Source organism: Canis aureus, chromosome 12 (assembly GCF_053574225.1).
Source record: "Canis aureus isolate CA01 chromosome 12, VMU_Caureus_v.1.0, whole genome shotgun sequence".
NCBI lineage: Eukaryota > Metazoa > Chordata > Mammalia > Carnivora > Canidae > Canis > Canis aureus.
In genome coordinates, this window is record NC_135622.1 from 24,870,220 (window position 1) to 24,891,246 (window position 21,027).

At 46.8% G+C, this 21,027-nt stretch overlaps 1 protein-coding gene and 1 long non-coding RNA gene across 2 annotated transcripts in view; one reads left to right on the forward strand and one right to left on the reverse strand.

The window, feature by feature from the left end:
• Positions 1–21,027, reverse strand: part of LOC144280753 (uncharacterized) — a 43,190-nt gene that overhangs the window by 4,678 nt on the left and 17,485 nt on the right. Inside the window, exon 3 of the long non-coding RNA XR_013349185.1 lies at positions 20,779–20,902. This is a non-coding gene — a long non-coding RNA (uncharacterized LOC144280753). The remainder of the gene's footprint in view (positions 1–20,778; positions 20,903–21,027) is intronic.
• The window catches only part of TCF7L1 (transcription factor 7 like 1), a 160,007-nt gene continuing 140,320 nt past the window's right edge, over positions 1,341–21,027 (forward strand). Inside the window, exons 1-3 of the mRNA XM_077843090.1 lie at positions 1,341–1,604; positions 1,704–1,767; positions 1,981–2,108. Of these exons, the coding sequence (XP_077699216.1) occupies positions 1,341–1,604; positions 1,704–1,767; positions 1,981–2,108 (456 nt within the window). The remainder of the gene's footprint in view (positions 1,605–1,703; positions 1,768–1,980; positions 2,109–21,027) is intronic.

Genomic DNA, 21,027 nt, shown 5'->3' on the forward strand with positions numbered 1-21,027 from the left:
AACCAAGCATGAGGCTGGTTGGGTTTTCTTTTCTTTTCTTTCTTTTTTTTTTTTTTTAAGATTTTATTTATTTATTCATAGAGACACAGAGAGAAAGAGAGAGAGAGAGACAGAAGCAGGCTCCATGCAGGGAGCCCGATGTGGGACTCGATCCCGGGTCTCCAGGATCACACCCGGGCTGCAGGCTACACTAAACCGCTGCGCCACCGGGGCTGCCCTGGTGGGGTTGTTTTTTATATATGCTCCTCGGCTTCCGAGGCAGCTCTGTGAATGGCTTCTGAGGTCACAGGCACACAATTTTCCTTCTCAACGAACCAAACCCGAATGGTCTCTGAAACCAAGACTCTGAGTCAGTGGCTTACGGACCCGGTCCGGAACTCTGGGGCGAAGGTGATCTTCGGGACTTCTGTGGCCAGCGACTTTAGACACCTGAGCCAGGTAAAACCCTAGGCTGGGGAGGGGACGCGTTGGAACCCCGCGGGGTGAGGAGCGGAAGGCCGCCGGGATCTTCCCGGGAGCCACCAGTTGCCCGACCCTCCGTCCTCCGCCTCCGGGAGGGCGAGCCGGCTGGCGGGGTCGCGAGCTCCGGGGGCCGCCGCCGCGGGTCTGCGCGTCCGCAGCTCTCCCGCAGGGGGCAGTGCCGCCCGCCAGCGCGCCGGTGCGGCGGGAGGGGGTGCGCAAGCGGCGCGGAGTTCTGGGGGTTCTTCGGAAGAAAGTTAGGGGATGCCTGGCGGGGGCGGGGGCGGGGGCCGGAGGGCGCAGGCTGGCCGCCGCGGGGGCCGGGCGAGGCGCCGCGGAGCGGGTCGGGCCGAGGCGGGGGGCGAGGGCGGTGCGCGCGGCGGGGAGGCGCAGCCCCCGGAAGGTGTGAGCGAGCGGAGTGCGAGTGTGAGCGCGAGCGAGTGTGTGCGCGCCGGAGCTCTCCGGGTTCCGCGAGGCGCGCGGGTGTCAGCTTGCAGCCGGGGCTCCTCCCTCCGCCCCCCTGCCCAGACCGGCGATCCCTCCTTCCTCCGCCGCTCGCCCCTCCCCGGCGGACCAGGCGCTGGGACGCCCCGGCCGAGCAGGCGGCGGCGGCGGCGGCGGCGGCGGCGGCGGCGACTTGGGGAGCCCTGGGCTGGGCGCTGCCGCAGGGGCCCGAGCGCAGCCGCCCCCGCCCCGGCCGCCCGCGCGGGCCGCTTCCCGCCGGGCCACGCCCTGTCAAACTTTGTTGCTGCGGCCGCCGCGGCGGCGGGCCGAGCGGGCGGGCGAGCCGGAGGGAGCGAGCGAGGGAGGGGCGGGCGCCGGGCCGGGCCGGGCCGGGCCGGGCGCGGGCGGCGAGGGGCTCGGAGAGCAGCGGCCCCACCATGCCCCAGCTCGGCGGCGGCGGCGGCGGCGGCGGGGCCGGCGGGGGCGGCGGGGGCGGGGGCGGCGGCGGCGGCTCGGGCGCCGGGGCGGCCGGCGGAGGGGACGACCTCGGGGCGAACGACGAGCTGATCCCCTTCCAAGACGAGGGGGGCGAGGAGCAGGAGCCGAGCAGCGACAGTGCCTCCGCGCAGCGGGACCTGGACGAGGTCAAGTCGTCCCTGGTCAACGAGTCGGAGAACCAGAGCAGCAGCTCGGACTCGGAGGTAAGGGGGCTCCCGCGGCCGACCTCGGGGGACCCCGGCCCCACGCCCGCTCACCCGCTCACCCGCTCACCCGCCCTCGCCTTTGTGTCTCCTCCGCAGGCGGAGAGGCGCCCGCAGCCCGCCCGGGACGCCTTCCAGAAGCCGCGGGACTACTTCGCCGAAGGTACGTGCGGGTCGGGGCGGCCCCCAGCCCCGGGCCCCGCCGCGCCGGGCGCCTGACCCCAGGCCGCCCCCGGCTCCCCTGGCCCCGCGGCCGAGCCCCTGCTCTCCGCCCCCCGCGGCCGCGGCCGTCCTGCAGCGCGGTCCCCGCCCGGGGGCCCTGCCGCCGCGCCGTCCCGGGGCCCAGGCCTCACCCCCGCCTCGGTCTTGCCCGCAGTGAGAAGGCCCCAGGACGGCGCGTTCTTTAAGGGCCCCCCGTACCCCGGGTACCCGTTCCTGATGATCCCGGACTTGAGCAGTCCGTACCTCTCCAACGGACCCTTGTCTCCCGGAGGAGCGCGCACGGTGAGTGCCCGTCGGGCCGCGCCGGGGCGGGGGGGGGGGCGGCGGGATGCGCCCCCAGGCTCGGCGATGGGGTGGGGGATGGGGCCGTCCCGGGAGGATCCTGGGCAGAAAGTGTTTGCGGAGTTGGGAGTTGAACTGTTCTGTGGCGGCCCAGCGTTAGGCTGCGCTGGTCCGTGCCTGGATGAAAGTAAAGTTCCTTTACGTTTTCCTGTTCTGCTGGGGAGACGTTCTGGGGTCCACTGCTGGGGGTGTTCCCTGGCCTCCAAGATTCTTTGCCGGCAGTAAAGGAAAACCTGGATTTGTGCCGGCTTTTTTTTTTTTTTTTTTTTTTTTTGGTGGTGGTGGTGGGGGCGGGGGGCGTCTCGCTTTCCTTCTTGGAAATCCGTCAGCTTTGCCCTGGCACTTGGGCAATGGGCCGGGGGAGCTGGGTTGGCGACGTCGCCCCCGACCTCAGTTCCACTGCGCGGCTGTGAGTCGGTTCCTAAGAAACCCAGTGTTCGTGGCGGATTATTCACACCCCTCCCCTCCCCACCCCCAGCCTTCGGGCAGGGCCTCAACTGCTCTGCGGAGCTTGGGATTTTAAACTGGCCTAGATGATTTCGAGGGTGACCCGAGGCATTCTTCAAGTTGAGGAACTTGGCTTTTTCCCCCTTTGTTGCCGGCTTTTCTCATTTAAAGCGAGCGCAGCGACACTTTAAACCTGTTAATGGGCGCGCATTGTGTGGTGCGCGCTGGCATTTAGAGCCGTGATTAAGCAAATTGACCGGGCCCCAGACGACGTGCAAATGAGGGTGGATTCCATCGCCCCCTCCCTGGCCCTAAACTGGCGCCCCCCGCGTCGCGAGGGGCGCAGCCCAGGGCCGGCGAGGCCTTTGTGTACCCGCGAGGCACCACCTTTCCCCATCCCAGGGTGGGCTGCCCAGGTGCTGGGGTCGATGGCAGAGCACCCGTCTACTGTGACTGCGTGTCAGCCTCCGACTCGCTGTCTCTTGGGCGCCACGCGCACCGTCGTGGTTCTCTTTGCTTCCCGGTGCCCACCAGGTCGTTCTTGATGTGGGGGGCGGGAGGTGTTGGCGCCTCGGGAGCAGGCCCGACAGGCTCAGTTTATGCCTAAATAATGATCACAATGAAAGGGCCGGCTGAGAAGTGCCTGGTGCTGAATGGGCGCTGCCTGCTGTCATGGCACAGGGTCGGTGGAGAGTGGAGGCCCCGCTGTGGGTTCAGCGAAGGCGCTCTCCTGGCCGGAAGGGATGTGAGAGGGGAGGTAGGGCGCTCCTACCTGGGGAGAGGGGCGTGGGACCACACACCTTCACCTTTCCAGCAGGGAAAGCCCGGCAGCTTTGTCCCTGCTTCAGAGCACCCCAGGCAGTCCTGAATATAAGCTGGATCTGGGCATCTGACTGGTGCCTTTTCTTATTCATATTGAAAGTGGTTAAAGTAAAAGTCGAGCAAAACAAGCTCCAGCTACTTTGTTTAGGTTTTCACTGATTCTTTTTCCTGTGGGCCGACGTAGCTCAGTTCCCAAAGGGTTTTGAAAGCCGTTTTGCTAGGGTCCCTGGAACTTTGTGTGTGAGAGGGTGATACTAACAAAGTCCCATTTTTCCATTTGCCATTAGATGTACATCTGGAAAGAGGAGCCTGGGAGGCATTAAGGTCTGTGAGTCAGCACTGATCCAGGTCGTGGTACAGATAAAGTCACCAGAAATGTCCCAAATATGACCAATTATTTCCCTCAAGCAGGATATTCCTTCCACCTATCCAGTTCTGCGTAGGGTGTTTTGATTCTTCCTCTTTGAGTGGCGACTCTGGCGACTCTAACAACTGCCTGGCTTCATTGCTTGCTCTCCACCCCCACCCCAGGGGACAGGTTTTCTGTGTGTGTTTCCGATCCCTTCTTTCTACCATCTTCTACTGCCCTGCCTTCCTGCTTTCACCTTACATGTTCTTTTGCCTAAGAACTCTCACAGGCCAGTTCTCCCTGGCGCTGGGGATTCCAGATTTCCCAAATCCAGGGCTGCCTGGGAATGTTGGAGCCCTCCTTGGAGAACCCAACCTTTTTCTGCCTGTCTCTGACAGTCCCTGCTCGTTCCTGCAGCTGTTCCCTGCCCTGGCCCATGTCACCGTCTTCCTTTGAAGCCTCCAGGGACACTGGAGTCTCTAGCCGGCAGCCTTTCCTCAGGGACTTAGTCTGCCCTGTCCCACTCCTGTAGGAAATCATGTCTCCCTGGTGAACTGCCCTGACAGAAGTAGTTTCAATTTCCTGTTGTTTCTGAGCCCCTTATGTGCCTGCCTTGAGCTACGTTAGGCCTGTCTGGTTACAAAGTTCATGGATGTACTGGGAAAGTGTCCTGCAGTTAGATGAGCTCCGTAGAACCTGCTAATTTTGACCCTATCCTTGAGCATCGTGGGCTTTTAGGAAAGCAAGTGAGGAAACACTTAAGCACTTGATTGTCTGGACTGTAAGGTTGAGATGATGCTTTTCCTGTGGATGATTATATTGTTGTAATTAATGTGGTTCTCACAGTAGGCAAACAGTAGGTGCTGACAAAGTGGCCCTCTGTTGGGGTCCAAGCCTGGTAAAGTGAATGTAGGATAGATAGGGGGTTGGGGATGGGTGGGGGAGGTACTGAAGTGGGGGAGGGGGTGCCTAGAATACATGATCTGGTCTGTCTTTGGCATCCTGGGTCTTTTTTTGTTTTACTAATAAATTTCACGACCTTAGGCGTTGCTCGTCTAAAGCCTGTAAGTAGTATAAAATTGGGTGACTTCACTTCTCTGCTGCTCTTACACTTTCTGGAAATACCAAGCCACAAGCAAAAGTAGGGATTGGCTGGAGTGTTCTCAGGGTGTTAATTGACCCTCGGAATAGCAAGCGGCAGGGCTGCAACACCCTTATCCCCTGGCATCATTCCTGCTGGGATGACTGGGGGCTGGCCATCTCTTCCCCATGCATTACCTTTGCCCTGCACTCTGGCTTGGCTGGGAGGCTGGGAAGTGGCCTCTTCCTGAGGCTCTTTAGAGAAGAGGTCCCCTTAGTCTGGGGTGTGTGCCAAGCCTCCAAGCCATGATTCATTCTCCTCTGGAGCCCTGGGGACCCTGTGGCCTATGAAGAGATGAATAACCGCCACAAACCGACTTTCACTCCTTCAAATAGCCACCCTGAAATTATATATTCATTCATGAAAAGACTTCACAAATTTATTAAACCACCTTGGTGCTGTTGACTAGTTTTTTGTTTGGAAAATGTAAGCCAACCCAGAAGAAAGTGGGTGTCAAAAATAGTGTAAGACTAATTAATAAGAGTCCACCCGAAAATGCTGAATTTGGTTTGGTGACTTAACTATGACCTGGTAGAGAGTAGTTTGACCATGACATGAGCACTGACGACATTTTGGGAAAGAACAGTTCTGGGTAGAATTGCTAAGGGAGTCTGTGGTGTTTGGGTCCAGTTTCTACATTTAAGAGCTACTCCCTTGTAGCTCAAGCATCACTTGCTGGTGCCTTCCTCCGATCAGCTCAACTCAGGTTTCTGTAGGAGATGGTTCTGTTCTCCAAATGTATGCTTGTTTTAAGTCCTTCATATCCCACTGCTGCCCATGGCAAGTCTTGCGAGTATCCCGGATGCTCCTGTTTTCTTCCTGACACCAAGGAACCCCAGCAGAAATCCTTGTGTACAGATAGAGAAGTTGTCTGTCTTGAGGAATTGTGTGTAAAAGCGAATAAGTAAATCCTTTTCTTTTGGAAGGTCAGTATAAACATGCTGCTTTTGGTAAAATTCTGTAAAGCCATCTCATCTAAATATAACTTGTCTTTTTTTTTCCCCCTAAATATAACTCAGGGTTTTTTTTTGTTGTTGTTGTTGTTGTTTTTTTTAAGATTCTATTTTTTTTTTAAGATTTTATTTATTTAGGGATCCCTGGGTGGCGCAGCGGTTTGGCGCCTGCCTTTGGCCCGGGGCGCGATCCTGGAGACCCGGGATCGAATCCCACATCGGGCTCCCAGTGCATGGAGCCTGCTTCTCCCTCTGCCTGTGTCTCTGCCTCATTCTCTCTGTCTCTGTGACTTTCACAAATAAAAATTAAAAAAAAAAAAAAAAGATTTTATTTATTTATTCATGACACACACACACACACACACACACACACACACAGGCAGAGACACAGGCAGAGGGAGAAGCAGGCTCCATGCTGGGAGCCTGACATAGGACTCATCCCAGGTCTCCAGGGTCAGGCCCTGGGCTGAAGGCAGCGCTAAACCGCTGAGCCACCTGAGCTGCCCTAACTCAGGGTTTAAGGAGGGCTTTTTACATGGAATAAGCTTTTGCAGGGGCCCTGCCTGAGCTGTTACAATTTTGGCACTCAGATTCCTAGGGTGACAACTGGTGATAAACTCTGGGGTGGGTGCTTGAACGCTATCAGGCTTTTTCCATTGGGTAGATACTTTTAGAAAGTTACAGGTTCGACTCATTCTTCGTTGATTTCACGTCTTGGGATTTTTTTTTTTTAAAGATTTTATTTACTTATTCATGAGAGATAGAGAGAGGCAGAGACATAGGTAGAGGGAGAAGCAGGCTCTTGGGAGCTTGATGTGGGACTCTATCCCAGGATCACAACCTGAGCCAAAGGCAGACACTCAGCCACTGAGCCACTCAGGTGCCCCACATCTTGGGATTCTTGAGGAGAAGGTAGGCTAGGAGACAAAAATCTAACCTTTAATGTAGTGTTCCTGGCTTTACAGTGATGTCCAAGGTTGCCAAAAAAATTAGGACCTAAAAAATAATTTCAATGAGTAAATCTTTGAAAGATGCAATAATCCAAATATGCAGCTGCCCTACTTAGATATTCCAATTTAGAGTCGACTGAACTTTTCCAACTGGGGAAATTTAGATTGGCATCCTTTAAGATGAATTCATAACTCCTCAACCTCATCTGATATTTATGGAGGATCTGCCATGGGCAGTGGGAAATAGGATGAAGTAAACCCAGCTTTGCTCTACAGTCTTAAAAATTGAAGTGGTGTTAACGCAGAATAGAAAGTCTATGTTAAGAGTCCGTAAAGTCCAGAAAACAATTTTCAGAGCAAAGAAAATAGAAAAGTTGTTCTGGGCTAGCATGATAAAGGAACATTGGGAGAGGAGGTTGTTTCAAATGAGTCTCTGAGGTGCCTGGCTGGCTCAGTCTATTAAGCATGTGACTCCTGATCCCAAGGTTGTGAGTTCGAGTTCCACACTGGGTGTAGTGATTACTTAAAAATGAAATCTAAAAATAAAAATAAAAAACCCCAAAGAACCCAAACTAGTCCCCAAACTTAGTCATTCATTAGTTCAAAGTGATTCTTGTTAATTATAAAAAATGTAAACAGTATAGTCATCTTGCACCCCAATCATGAGGTAGAAGCCAGTACTGGGAGACCAAAAGTTCAGGGCTGTTTGGGGTAATACAAGTTACTCCATTTGCCTGGAAAGATGAGAGGCCAGGGCATGGGAGGCCTTCAAGAATCCCGTCACTCCAAGAATCCCGTCTTAATCAAGAAGCAGCAGAGGACAATTGAAAGTTATGCAGCAGAGGACAATTGAAAGTTATGCTGGCAAGTGATGTGACTGGTATGTGTGCTTAGATCATAGTGATTGTAGGGAGAGGACCTGGAAGCAGCTGCGAGGATTAGGAGACTCATAGGAGTCTGGGGTGGGGTGAAAAGTGCCCACAAGTATCTGAATGGAAAGGAAGGATAGGATGGGAAAGACTGGAATGGTTGCTTGAATTTATGTGGGAAGGGGTAGTAACTGGAGGCAGAAAGTGACTGATGTTGCAATTGACTCTTGCTGTCTGAGCCTTGGTGACCTGGGGGAAATAAATGATTTCTTCCAGTGGGGCCCCGGTGTGCCATCTTTGCCTGCCCCATGCCGGACAGATACTCACAAACTAATTCCGCCATTACAGAATTCACACAGGCTGTGAGGGGCTTTCATTTGGAGGAACTGCTAAGGTTCATTGGAGATGCATAGGTTTTGAGGGGATGATGAGTGGATAGTTGAAATTGCAGCAGGTAGGTGATGCAAGGGAGCCAGGACAGGATGCTCAGAGTACAGAAAGAAGTCACTGAGGCAGCATGGAAAGGAGCCTTTGCCAAGGTAAGAGGAGTGCCTAGGTCCTGTGACATCCTGGAAGCTAGTCCTCAATGTCAGATGCCACAAAGAGAGGGGACAAGAAGATGGTGGAGTGAAGAGGAGCTTTGGGAATTTAGCAATTAGGAAGTTACTGGTGCTCAGTAAAACAAGTAATCCAGGTGAGTGGGGTTGATAAAGATAGGGAGGCAGAGATACTAGCTCAGCACTTCCTAGTTTGGGCACCCGGATGCTGTGCTGTGGATTGGTCCCAGGGAGTGGTCGGTTCCTCACTGAGCCAGAACCTGACACTAGATGCCCCCAGTGGCAAGCTGCCTCTCCTGTCTGCCTCTGTCTACCGTAACCTGGGAGATGTTGAAAACCAGACTCTGGACAACCTATTTAAGAAGTTTGGCCATGGCAAGGGGGAAGGAAGAGCCAAGGCCATGGAGCAAAGTATATTTGGGATACTGGAGTGGGAGCTTGTTTGTAGGGCAGGAGGGTAGGGTGGAAGATGAATGGGGGAGAAGACAGGAGGAGGCGATGAGGCTAGAACTGGGAAGACGGCAGTCTTATTATTAATTTTTTAAATATTTTATTTATTTATCCATGAGAGACACAGAGAGAGGCAAAGACACAGGCAGAGGGAGAAGCAGGCTCCATGCAGGGACTCCGACGTGGGACTCGATCCTGGGACTCCAGGATCACACCACGGGCCGAAGGCAGATGCTTAACTGCTGAGCCACCCAGGGATGCCAGAAGGCAGTCTTATTTCATTGATGGAGGACACTCAGCAGTAGATGTTCTCCCAATTTTACAGAGTAGACCAAGAGTTGAAGATGAGAATGTGGAAAAATGCAGAGGTGAAGTTGGCAGAAATTGAGGGGCAAGTGCATTGGATGGCTAGATAGCTTTGGTGTTCTCAAACCAAGGGCCAGTTGGCTAGGGTGAGAGTCCTGGACATTTTGGTAGTGCAAGCTGCTAGTCTGCACCCCATTAGAAAACTCAAAAACTTTGGGAACTTTTAGCTACATTTAAATAATGAAACATTGTGCATTGATCGAAAGATAGGGCGCACCTGGCAAATGTTTCCTCTTTTTTTAAATGTCTGCAGCTGGCTTATTTGAAGGAGGGCAAAGATGGGAATCAAAACACAACTCAAAAAAAAAAAAAAAAGAACACAACTCATTTGCTGTCAGGGGCAGATACTGGGATGTGATAATTGGGATGGGAAAGGAGGCTCGCTGCTTAAAAGAGTGTAGAAAATGTCCAAATAGGCTAATCTGATCATATATTTTTAGAGGAGGTTTTTATATGTCCTATGTTTATTGTCTTGTCTTCTCTCAAACTGGATTGGATTTCAGGGACAATGAAATAAATTGCAGTTGCCAAAACCCTGGCATTCAGGAATGAAGGGAACACTAGGGAAGTGAAGGGGACTCGCCTTTTCTCTTCTGTACTGTATGTGCTGCTCATTGAACCACTCTGGGTAATGTAGACTTGCTTTCTTAGACTCATAAGGTGTCAGAGATGCTCTGAGTTACCTCAATTGACATACCTTTAAGGTTCTAAATAAATTTCAGAATCTTAGATCTTTTCATTATATAGCCTACAGATTCTCATGGGAAAGTAAACAGGTTAGAAATACATTTCAGACTTTGAAAGTACAACCATAAAAATGTTTTCCTAAACATGGCCCTTTGCAGGAGCTTTTGTGAAAGTGATAAGGGGTGATAACTCTAGTTACCTAGAATCCTCTGGACAGGCAATGAACTCACACTCGGACTCTCAAACTGTGCTGCTGTAGCATTTTTTAAATGTCAGCAGAGGGTCTGCTTCAAGATTCTCTCCTTCTGCCCCTCTCCCCAGGCACATGTGTGCACATGCATGCACTCTCAAATAAATCTTGAAAAAATAAAAAGAAAGAAATCTATTTCATTCAAGAGGAACAAGGCCCCAAGTGTTCACCATAATTGTAGAGAGTAACCATAAGATAAACAAAAAATTCTCAAAAGAAGAAACTACAAATAACAACCACATATGTGAAACTAATGTTCAGTCTAGTCTCCCAGGTAGTCAAAAAATGCTAATAATGAAAATCTTTTTCTTTCCTCCACCAAATTACCAGAGATTCTGTCTTTTTTTTTTTTTTTAAGATTTATTTATTTTATTGGAGAAAGAGAAAGTGACAGAGATAGTGAGAGCATGAGTTGGGAGGAAAGGGAGAAGCAGGCTCTGCACTGAGCAGAGAGCTGGACCCTGGGATCATGACCTGAGCTGAAGGCAGATGCTTAACTGACTGAGCCACTCAGGTGCCCCCAGTGTTTTGTCTAAATAAGACTTAAATGATGGCAAATGTATGGTAAAGGTGCTCTCATTTGTTGCTCCTGAAGGGTGTAAATAACTCCACCCTATTTGGAAAGCACTTGGCAGTAGCTGCTAAAACCTTAATATTTCTCATAGCTTCTAACCTGCTTGGAAGTAGTTATTTGTTATTCCCATTTTGCTACTGTGCAGGCAGATTAGTAGAGGTCAGGTATCTCGTTCAAGGTCACACTTCTGGTAATTGACAGTGCAAAGATTTGAACTTGGTTGTGAGTTTAAAGTCTAGGTCTTCCCATTCCACCCTTGTGACTACTCACATGCCTGATGTAACTAACTCCTCCTCCTATTGGGAGGACAGCTGACCTTTGTTTCTCTGTTCAGAAATTCTGATGTGAGTTATCAGTTAGGGTGGAGGGTGGGTTGGTTTGTTCCGACTTTGCAAATTGGACCTGGGAATGCACCTTCCCAAATAAACAGTTGTCTAAGTGCATGGCTAGGGTTTAAGTTATCCTACCAGGACTCAACTCCAGAGGACTTAAATAACCTTTAGTGGGCGGCCCACAGAACTTCACCACCACACGGTAACCTCCTTGGAGAAAAAAAGTGGTTATCTACTAACAGAATTTTTTTGAATTCGGGGGCGGTTTTTCCTTGTTAAAATTGGGGAGGGCTGGAGAAATACGTAAGTGTGTCTTTGGTGTAGAAGAAGATGGGACGAGTAAACTTGCTTGCTACCCCTGCAATTTGTATTACAACATAGTTTGGTTAATAAACCAAGCTCTGGCGAACCAAGTGTGCAAATATTATGTCCTTATTGTTTATTTTATAAAATATTGTATAAATAAGTGGCCTTTTTAAAGCTCTCTAAGTTAAAAATCAGTACCAGTCATTTATAACTATTTCAGTAAATTGACTATTAAAGAAATAAATACTGAACATTTACACACAGAATTATTTTAGGAATTGCAGAGAATGTGTTAGTCTCTTATTCCCCTTTCTTTGCGTGTGTGTGTGTGTAAGATGTTTTGAAATTAGGATTCAGGTAATTCAGTGCTTTTTCTTTTACTTCCCAAATTACCTTTCAGGTGGTCTCTTTCTGAAAACAATTGCATGGTTGAAAGATTAATAGGAAGGGCTTCTTTTTTATTTTAATTTTAATTTTAATTTTTTTTCTTTTAAAAAATTATTTATTTTGAAGTTTTTTAAAAAAAAAGATTTTATTTATTTATTTATTTATTTATTTATTTATTTATTTATTTATTTATTCATGAGACACAGAAGAGAGAGAAGAGAGAGAGAGAGAGAGAGAGGCAGAGACACAGGCAGAGGGAGAAGCAGCCTTCATGCAGGGAGCCTGACCCAGGGATCCTGGGTCTCCAGGATCAGGCCCTGGGCTGAAGGTGGCACTAAACTGCTGAGCCACCCGGGCTGCCCTGAAGGTTTTTTAAAAAATATTTTATTTATTTATTCATGAGAGACACAGAGAGGCAGAGACATAGGCAGAGGGAGAATCAGGCTCCCTGTGGGCAGCCCCATGCGGGACTCAATCCCTAGACCCTGGGATCATGACCTGAGCTAAAGGCAGATACTCAACCACTGAGCCACCCCAGGCATCCCATATATATATATTTTTTTTTTTTAGATTTTTTTTTAAAGTTGTGTTTATTTTGTGATCAACATAGAGGCAGAGACACACACAGGAGGAGGGAGAAGCAGGCTCCATGCAGGGAACCCGATGTGGGACTCGAACCCTGCACCTGTGATCACACCCTGAGCCAAAGGCAGACACTCAGTTGCTGAGCCACCCAGGAATCCCAATAGGAAGGGCTTCTGAGTATGGCCTATAGAAGTTGGGGGAGGCACTTGGGGTCCTAGCTAAGTCCTTCTGGGTATTACAAGAGACCAGATCTTGTGAGATAAATGTCTTCTATCTCATACGGTGAATGGGGCCATTATTTACAGGAACATCTATAAAAAAAAAAGTGTAGAAAACAAAAAGACTTAGATATGAAAGGTAACTATGATTAAAAAGATACATGATCTAGGGACACCTGGTTGGCTCAATCAGTGGAGTATGATCTCAGGGTTATGAGTTCAAGTCCTATGTTGGGCATAGAGCTTACTTTAAAAGAAAAAAGGATGAATTTTAACAATGAGGAAGAAAAACAAAAGTAGGAATAAGTGGTAGGAAAAGCTGATCAGTTTAGAAGTCCAGATGTGTTGGCAGTAATGATTTTTGATGTTTGGGACTACATCCTTCATAAATCCCAAAAAAGGATTAATCGGGGTTGCTAAGGTCTTGATGGATTTATAACACATACCTGCTAGGGGTCAGTTGGGTATTCCTCCCCGTGATTCTTCTGTAAGGACCCTGCTTGGGCACCTTGTAGCCCTCTGAGCTGGAAGGGAGCATCCAGCCTGCCTCACCTGTGAGGAGCCTCAAGAGCACAAGTTCAGGGAGATTGTGAGCTTGCCAGGATCAGTTATGAGGGTTGAAACAGGAGTAGGGCTCAGTTGCATCACTGAGCTTTACTGTCTCTACTACTCAAGGGGATCTACCATGAGCCCTGCAGAAAGCAGTGTTGCAGAGAAAGTGCACCTCAAAATACTTCTTTATTAAACCATAACACTAGGGCAGCCCTGGTGGCGCAGTGGTTTAGCACCGCCTGCAGCCCAGGGCATGATCCTGGAGACCCTGGATCGAGTCCCATGTCGGGCTCCCTGCATTGGAGCCTGCTTCTCCCTCTACCTGTGTCTCTGCTTCTCTCTCTCTCTGTGTCTCTATGAATAAATAAATAAAATCTTTAAAAAAAAATAAACCATAACACTAGACTTAAAATGCGTGACTCACAGACATTTGTTGAATGTTTGATAGCATGAATATTTAAACATCAGCATTTTAAAAAAACAGCCCTGTGGGCACCTGCACTGTTCCAGGGCTCTGTATATCACACTGTTTACAACTGTGACCACATTGAATGCTTGCACGTCTTATATCATGATCTGTTTTATCCTGGAGGAAGCTGAGACAGTGGAAGTGAGGGACCCAGAGAGTCCTCTTTCTGGAAAGTGGTAGAGCCATCATTCCAGCCACAGTGCTAGAGTGTCTCTCTGAGAGTTGACAACCAAATTAATGTGACAATTACCTTTGGAACAAGGCACAAAGAAATGATGTGTACAAGTAAAAGAGGAGTGAGGTGTAACATCTCTATTTATTCATTTTGGTGGCATCTCCAATTCTTTCCCATAGGAAGCACTTTGAATCGCTGCTACTGGCTGGGGTGGGCATAGCTTGAATGGCTGGTCTCTCTACAGTTTCAGAGACAGTGTTCATTGCGTCCTGATCTTTCTTTGCTTTTCTGTGCTCTGCAGCTCCATTTAATCTGTTTCCTCCAATTTCCCTTGTGTTTTTCTTCTCATATCTTGAGGTGGTAAACTTGTTTCCTTAGATACCATGATATAAAATATTGTCACGTGCATCTGTTGATTTGATCTATTGCCTTCTTCCTACTCCTGACCAGCCCTGTTTGCTTGTACATGCATGAATATTCTTTTCTTTTTCTTTGTTTAAGATTTTATTTTCCAGGGACGCCTGGGTGGCTCAGGGGTTGGGCGTCTGCTTTTGGCTCAGGGCGTGATCCCAGGATCCAGGATTGAGTCCCACATTGGGCTCCCTACGAGGAGCCTGCTTCTCCTTCTGCCTATGTCTCTGCCTCTCTCTCTCTCTGTGTCTCTCATGAATATATAAATAAATCTTTAAAAAAGAAAAAAAGTATTTTCCAACAATCTCTACACCCAGCATTGGGCTCGAACCCACAACCCTTAGTTGAATGCTCCATTCACTGAGCCATCCAGGCGCCCCTGAATACTATTTTCTATGTAAAATGGATATGGTCTCTGCTTATCCATTATATTATCTGACTGTTTTCTGTGAGGCCCGCATAGAGAAGAGGTATTAGAGTAGAAGTGTTAAAGATACATGACGCAAAAACACTTTGCAACATAAGCTTTTCTGTTACAAAATGCTTGTCAGGGTGGGAGACTCAGGCGCTGACTCCTGGACAGGGAAATAGATCACAATGACAGGGCCCTTGTATGAAGAGTTAATGTAGGGAGGGGCTGGGATGCTGAGAGCATCTGGAGTTGGGGAGAGCCCTTAAATTAGCAGTTTCTTGTATCTGACACTGAAGGAGAAGAGAGGAACTGTGTGGAGAGAAGCCCAAGGTCTGAGGGATAGAGGAGCACACCCCACTGACAGGCCACTCCTTTCCCTTGGGGAGGCAGTATGGAGGAAGGGGTCTGGGACTTGAGTTTGGCCATGATTGGTCTCTGCTTTGAATCCCAGCCCAGCGTTGGTCTGGCTCTGTGCCTTGGTGCCCCAGGGCACTCTTCAGCAAAATGGGGATAATGGTGTATTTGAAGGTTACTGAATTAACATTTTAGCTGAATAGACTGCATTTTAAAACCAGGATTTGCACGAGGCTAAGACTAAATGCATCATAGAATGAATCTCTGGGATGTAAAAAGAAGTGAGAAATGTCACTAAAATAATTTATAGTAGTATTACAACTTTATTAAGATGTTTAGTGGCCAAAAATTTTAACCAATATCTTAATAAGCGAATGTTTCCTTGCAGAATTAGAAAATATTTTTATAGGAAATGATTAAATGATATAGTTATAGGAGAACCAGAAATGCTTCAACAAATGTAATTAGCACATCAGCTTTTAGTACTTAGTGAAGGTTTTGAATTTATATGGTTATCAGTTACCTTTGGAAAGAGTTACGTATCACTGTAACAGAATTGCCATTTGTGTGAATTCTTAATCAGATAGCTGTCAATAGAATGATACATATACTGTTAGTTCAAATATATGGAATATATATGTTAAATAATATTAAGCTTTTACTTTGAGATAATTTCAGACACAGAAGTACAAAATAGTACGAAGAATTCCCATGTATTTTCCTCTAGATTTTTCTAAACATTAATATTTGCTATATTTTCTGTTTTTTTTTTTTTTAAGATTTTACTTATCTATTTGAGAGAGTGAGAGAGAGAAAGAGAGAGCATGACAGCTGGGTGAGGGGTAGAGGGAGAAGCAGACTCCCGCTGAGCAGGGAGCCCAATGTGGGGCTCAATCTTGGGACTCTGGGATCATGACCTGAACTGAAGGCAGCTGCTTAACTGACTGAGCCACCCAGGAGCCCCATTAGCTGTATTTTCTTTATCTTTCTGTTTCTTCATAACTTTATTTCTGAGCCATTTGAGAGTAAGTTGCAAATGCAGTACTCCCTTACTCCCAGATAACTTCACATGTATGTCCTAAAACCAAAGACCATCACTACAATGTAGTTATCAAATCAGGAAATTAACAAGAGGGGCACCTGGGTGGCTCAGTGGTTGAGCATCTGTCTTAGGGGCTCAGGTTGTGATCCTGGGGTCCTGGGATCGAGTCCCGCATCAGGCTCCCTGCAGGGAGCTTGCTTCTCCCTCTGCCTATGTCTGCCTCTCTCTCTATGTCTCTCATGAATGGATAAATAAAATCTTTATTAAAAAAAAGAAATTAACATAGAGACAGTACTATTGCCTCATTTATAGACCTTGTTCAAATGTTGCCACATGTCTTCCCACTGTCTTTTGTGGCAAAAGAAAACATTTATAAGAATTTGGGAGGCACCTGCCTGGCTCACTCCATGGAGCCTTTGACTCTTGATCTCAGGGTTGTGAATTTAAGTCCTACATTGGTTGTATAGATTACTTATAATCTCAAAAAAAAAATTTTTTGGAGAGGTGTCCAGGATGAGCCAAGGTCATGTGTTACACTTTTCTTTAGTCTCCTTCAGTCTAGAACAGCTCTTCAGTTTGGCTTGTGTTCTTGAATTTTGAAGATTACAAGCCATTTATTTTGTAGAAGGACTGAAGTTTGCTTTTTCCCCAGATGTTTCTTCATGAATAGATTCAGGTTCTATGTTTTAGGCATGAACACTACGTAGTTGTTATTGCTACCATGTTCTTCTCTGCTTCTCAGGAAGCACCATTTATTTTTCCCATTACAGTTGATGTTAATTTTGGTCACTTGGTAAAAATTACATCTGCCAGATTTCTCCAAGGAAGTTACTATCTTTCCTCTTTGTAATTAGTATCTTGTGGGAAGATACTTTGTGACTAGGAAAAAACCCATTTCTTATCAAACTTTCACCCATTGTTTTTAGTATCCATTGATGTTTCTTGCCAGAAACGATTATTACTCTGTGGTGACCAAATTGATGGTCATGTTTTGAAAGTTTGACATTGTAGTGCAAGAAGAATAATTTCACAACTCTGTCAGCACCTAGATTGTTTCTGTGATGCTCTATGGCATCTTTGTGAATACTAAGTAAGATGAGTGTTGTTTTTTTTTTTTTTAATGACAAGTTTCTTCTTTTCATAGTTTTCATCTTTATTATACCTGGATTATAGGTAATTTATCAAGAAAGTGTAGTACATGATTTTGAAATCTTCTGAAATACTGAGGTAGCAAAGTTGACATCCTCCTTTGCATTCTTCATAGGATGTAAAGAACTTCCTAATTAGTTTTTAGGTTTTTATCTGATGACTCCTGTGGAGTTTATCGCAGTCTGGGTTTTGTTAAATGCAACCTTAAGATGTCCTGTAACATGTTTTTCTGTCCCTTATAGTTCCTGAAGATGGTTAGCTGGATTTAGATTCTTTTCTTTTTTCATTTCATTTCTTTTCTTTCTCTCTTAATTTGAAAATCTAATTGGCTTTATTAAGTGATATATGATTCAGGCATCCCATCCAACAAGTAGAGGGGAATTCCCTGGATTTAGATTCTTGATCAAGCCTCAGGGTTCTCCCTCTCTTTTTCTCTCTACCTTTTAACTTATTTTTGCAATTCTCTTTCGTAGATGTTGTCCTTATATCATGAGACACTTAAGCTCTGATTGTCTCTGAAATTAGAGCCACCAATGATCATCGCTCACATCCATTACTACATTAGCAGTTTCAAAATGGTGATAACTTATGTCATTCCTCCTTTATTTATCAGCTATACTTTTTTAAATAAAGATTTATTTATTAGAGAGAGAGAGAGTGAGGGAGAGAGGAGAGAGCACAAGTCAGGGGCAGGGCAGAGGAGAGAGAGGAGCAGACTCTCCACTGAGCAGGGAGTCAGATGGTGGGACTCATCCAAGGACCCTGGGATCATGACCTGAGCTGAAGGCAGACACTTAACCAAGTGAGCTACCCAGGTGCTGAGCTATACTATTTTTTTTTTAATTTTTATTTATTTATGATAGTCACACACACACACACACACACACACACAGAGGCAGAGACATAGGCAGAGGGAGAAGCAGGCTCCATGCACTGGGAGCCCGATGTAGGATTTGATCCTGGGTCTCCAGGATCGCGCCCTGGGTCAAAGGCAGGCGCCAAACCGCTGCGCCACCCAGGGATCCCCACCCCCTTTTCTTTTTAAGATTTATTTATTTATTTTAGAGAGAAAGGACGTGCACATGAATGGGGAGAGGGGGAGAGGGAGAGAGAGAGAATCCTCAAGCCGACACTGCTGAATGCAGAGGCCAAAGCCGGCCTCAATCCCAGGACCCTGGGATCATGACCTGAGCTGAAGTTCAGAGTTAGATGTTTAACCAGTGGAGCCACCCAAGGGCCCCTAGTCTCTACTACTTTTTAAAAGAGAAAGTCCCTCATGAACTATTAGTTACCTTAGATCAAAGGTCAGCAAACTAAGGTTCACAGGCTAAATCCAGCCTGCTACTTACTTTTGTAAATAAAGTTTCACTAGAACAGAGCCGTGCTCATTCGTTTGCATATTGTCTCTGGCTGCTTTTACAATACAAGGGCTGAGGTGAGTATTGCCATTGAGACTATATTTGGCCCACAGAACTGGAAGGATCAGACCCATTATAGAAAAAGTGTGCTGACTCCTGTAGATCATATGGGGGAGAGCAATTTAAGTGCTTGATTCTTTCTCTTTATTTACTAGTTTTCCATTTGGTTTCTTATAACCTGCAAAGGTAACCAGTGAAGTTATGTTTTAAAATATTATGAATTCCAACCTATTCATATGTTTCAGTCCATTTGCAAGTATTATTCTTTTTTATTTTATTTATTTATATTATTTATTTTTTGTTTTTATTTTTATTTTTTATTTTTTAAAGATTTTATTTATCCATTCATGATAGACATAGAGAGAGGAGAGGTAGAGACACAGGCAGGGGGAGAAGCAGGCTTCACGCAGGGAGCCCGACGTGGGACTCAATCCCGGGACTCCCAAGATCACTCCCCGGGCCAAAGGCAGGCGCCAAACTGCTGAGCCACCCAGGGATCCCCCTATTTATATTATTTATTTGAGAGAGAGAGAGACTAAGAGAGAGAATAGTGGGGAGAGGGAGAAGCAGGCTCACTGCTGAGCCAGGGGCCCAATGTGCAGCTCGATCTCCAGGACCCCAGGAACATGACATGAGCTGAAGGTAGACACTTAACCACCTGAGCCACCCAGGTGCTCTGACGAATATATTCTTATTGCTACTTTAATCATTCCATCTCTGGCTAGTGGAAGCCTCTTCAAGGTGGCTCCTGAGTTCTTTGACATAATCCTAGTGGTCTTTGATGTTTCCCTGCATACTTTTATGGTAGGATGTTCCAGGCTTATCTCGTGCTTTTCCTCTCCCAGACCAGCTATTTCTAGAAGGAGCTCTGATTCCTTTTAGTGAAATACGTTATTTAGAGACCATAGTCTGAATGCTAAGGGTGCATATATTATTTCCAAAGCTTATTCTATTTAAAGTTAGGAGCATGCCATGCAATTCTATAAAGTTTAGAAGTAGAATATAGTCTGCCTATTCTAGTTTAAAAACATTGATAAATGCTTGCTCAAAAAGTATATACTGTTCTTTTTCAATGTACTTGTAATATTAATGCAATTAATCTATTTAATAATTGTATTTGTACATTATAGTTTTCTATATAAGATTAATGTTTCATGCTTATGTTTTATCCTTCCAATAAAAAATAACATATACTGCCAACTGCTAACATTTCAAGAGATAAAGCTCATAAGGAGATTTCCACTAAGCTTTACATGTGGGACGCCTGGGTGGCTCAGCGGTTGAGCATCTGCCTTTGGCCCAGGGCATGATCCCAGGGTCCCGGGATCGAGTCCCGCATCAGGCTCCCTGCATGGAGCCTGCTTCTCCCTCTGCCTGTGTCTCTGCCTCTCTCTGTGTCTCTCATGAATAAATAAATAAAATCTTTAAAAAAAATAAACTTTACATATAAAATGCTTTCCTGTTTTTGAAGGGGCATGTTCGGATAATGATGATGAATCCAAACATGCTTCATTTCCATATTTCTCACATTGTTACATTAAATAAATATTTTGGTCACCCTCTGACCACACGATCATTGTTCAGGCAGAAATTCAGGCCTTCGGAAGGTTGAAACCAAAGCTGAATAATAGATTTCTATTGAATGCTGAGGCCAAGGCCATATTTAGATATATTCCTAGGACCTCTTTCATAGTCACAAAGATTTTTTTTTAATTTTTTATTTATTATTTATGATAGTCACACGGAGAGAGAGAGAGAGAGAGGCAGAGACACAGGCAGAGGGAGAAGCAGGCTCCATGCAGGGAGCCCGACGTGGGATTCGATCCCGGGTCTCCAGGATCGCGCCCTGGGCCAAAGGCAGGCGCTAAACCGCTGCGCCACCCAGGGATCCCTAGAACCCATATTCTTAAGGACTCTGGCTGTCATCTGTTCCTTTTGATCACTGTCACCCCTAGCACAGTGCTTTATACACAAAATCTGCACATGTATATTTGTTATTTATTTACATTTTCTTCTTTATGTGTCATAATAAAAAGCAAAATCTATCTTCCTCCTGGATATTTTAGGCCAGCAAGGGCAATCATTGTTCACTTCTGGTATGTTTCAGGGTATAATCTTTGATAAGTTGATCATTGGTGACTGATCATCTTAGTTTTACTTTTTTGAAAGTTTTCTCAATTCGTCCTAGTATATATATATTTTTTTGAGTGGGGAGGGGCAAAGGGAGAGAGAGAGAGAGAGAGAGAATCTTAAGCAGATTCTCTGCCCAGCATGGAGCCCCATGGGGGGCTTCATCTCACAACCCTGAGAACCTGACCTGAGCCAAAATCAGGAGTCAGATGCTTAGCAAACTGAGCCACCCAGGTGCCCCTAGGCTGTACTTACATCTTTTCAAAAATAAAGCAGATGCCTGTGCTGGAGGTAGACCTTTGATTCTGGCCCACTGGTTTGTAGCTGCGAATTTTCCTTCATCTGTCAGCAGTTGTGGAAGCCATATGTTTTTATAGGTCTGTGCCAAGGAAAATACTTTAGAATTACATTAGCAACTCCAAGATATTTTGGCTGTTCTAAGAGGACACATAGTTTTCCAGTTATACGAACAAGAGCTTTTGTTTCATACGGAAGGTTCTTGTA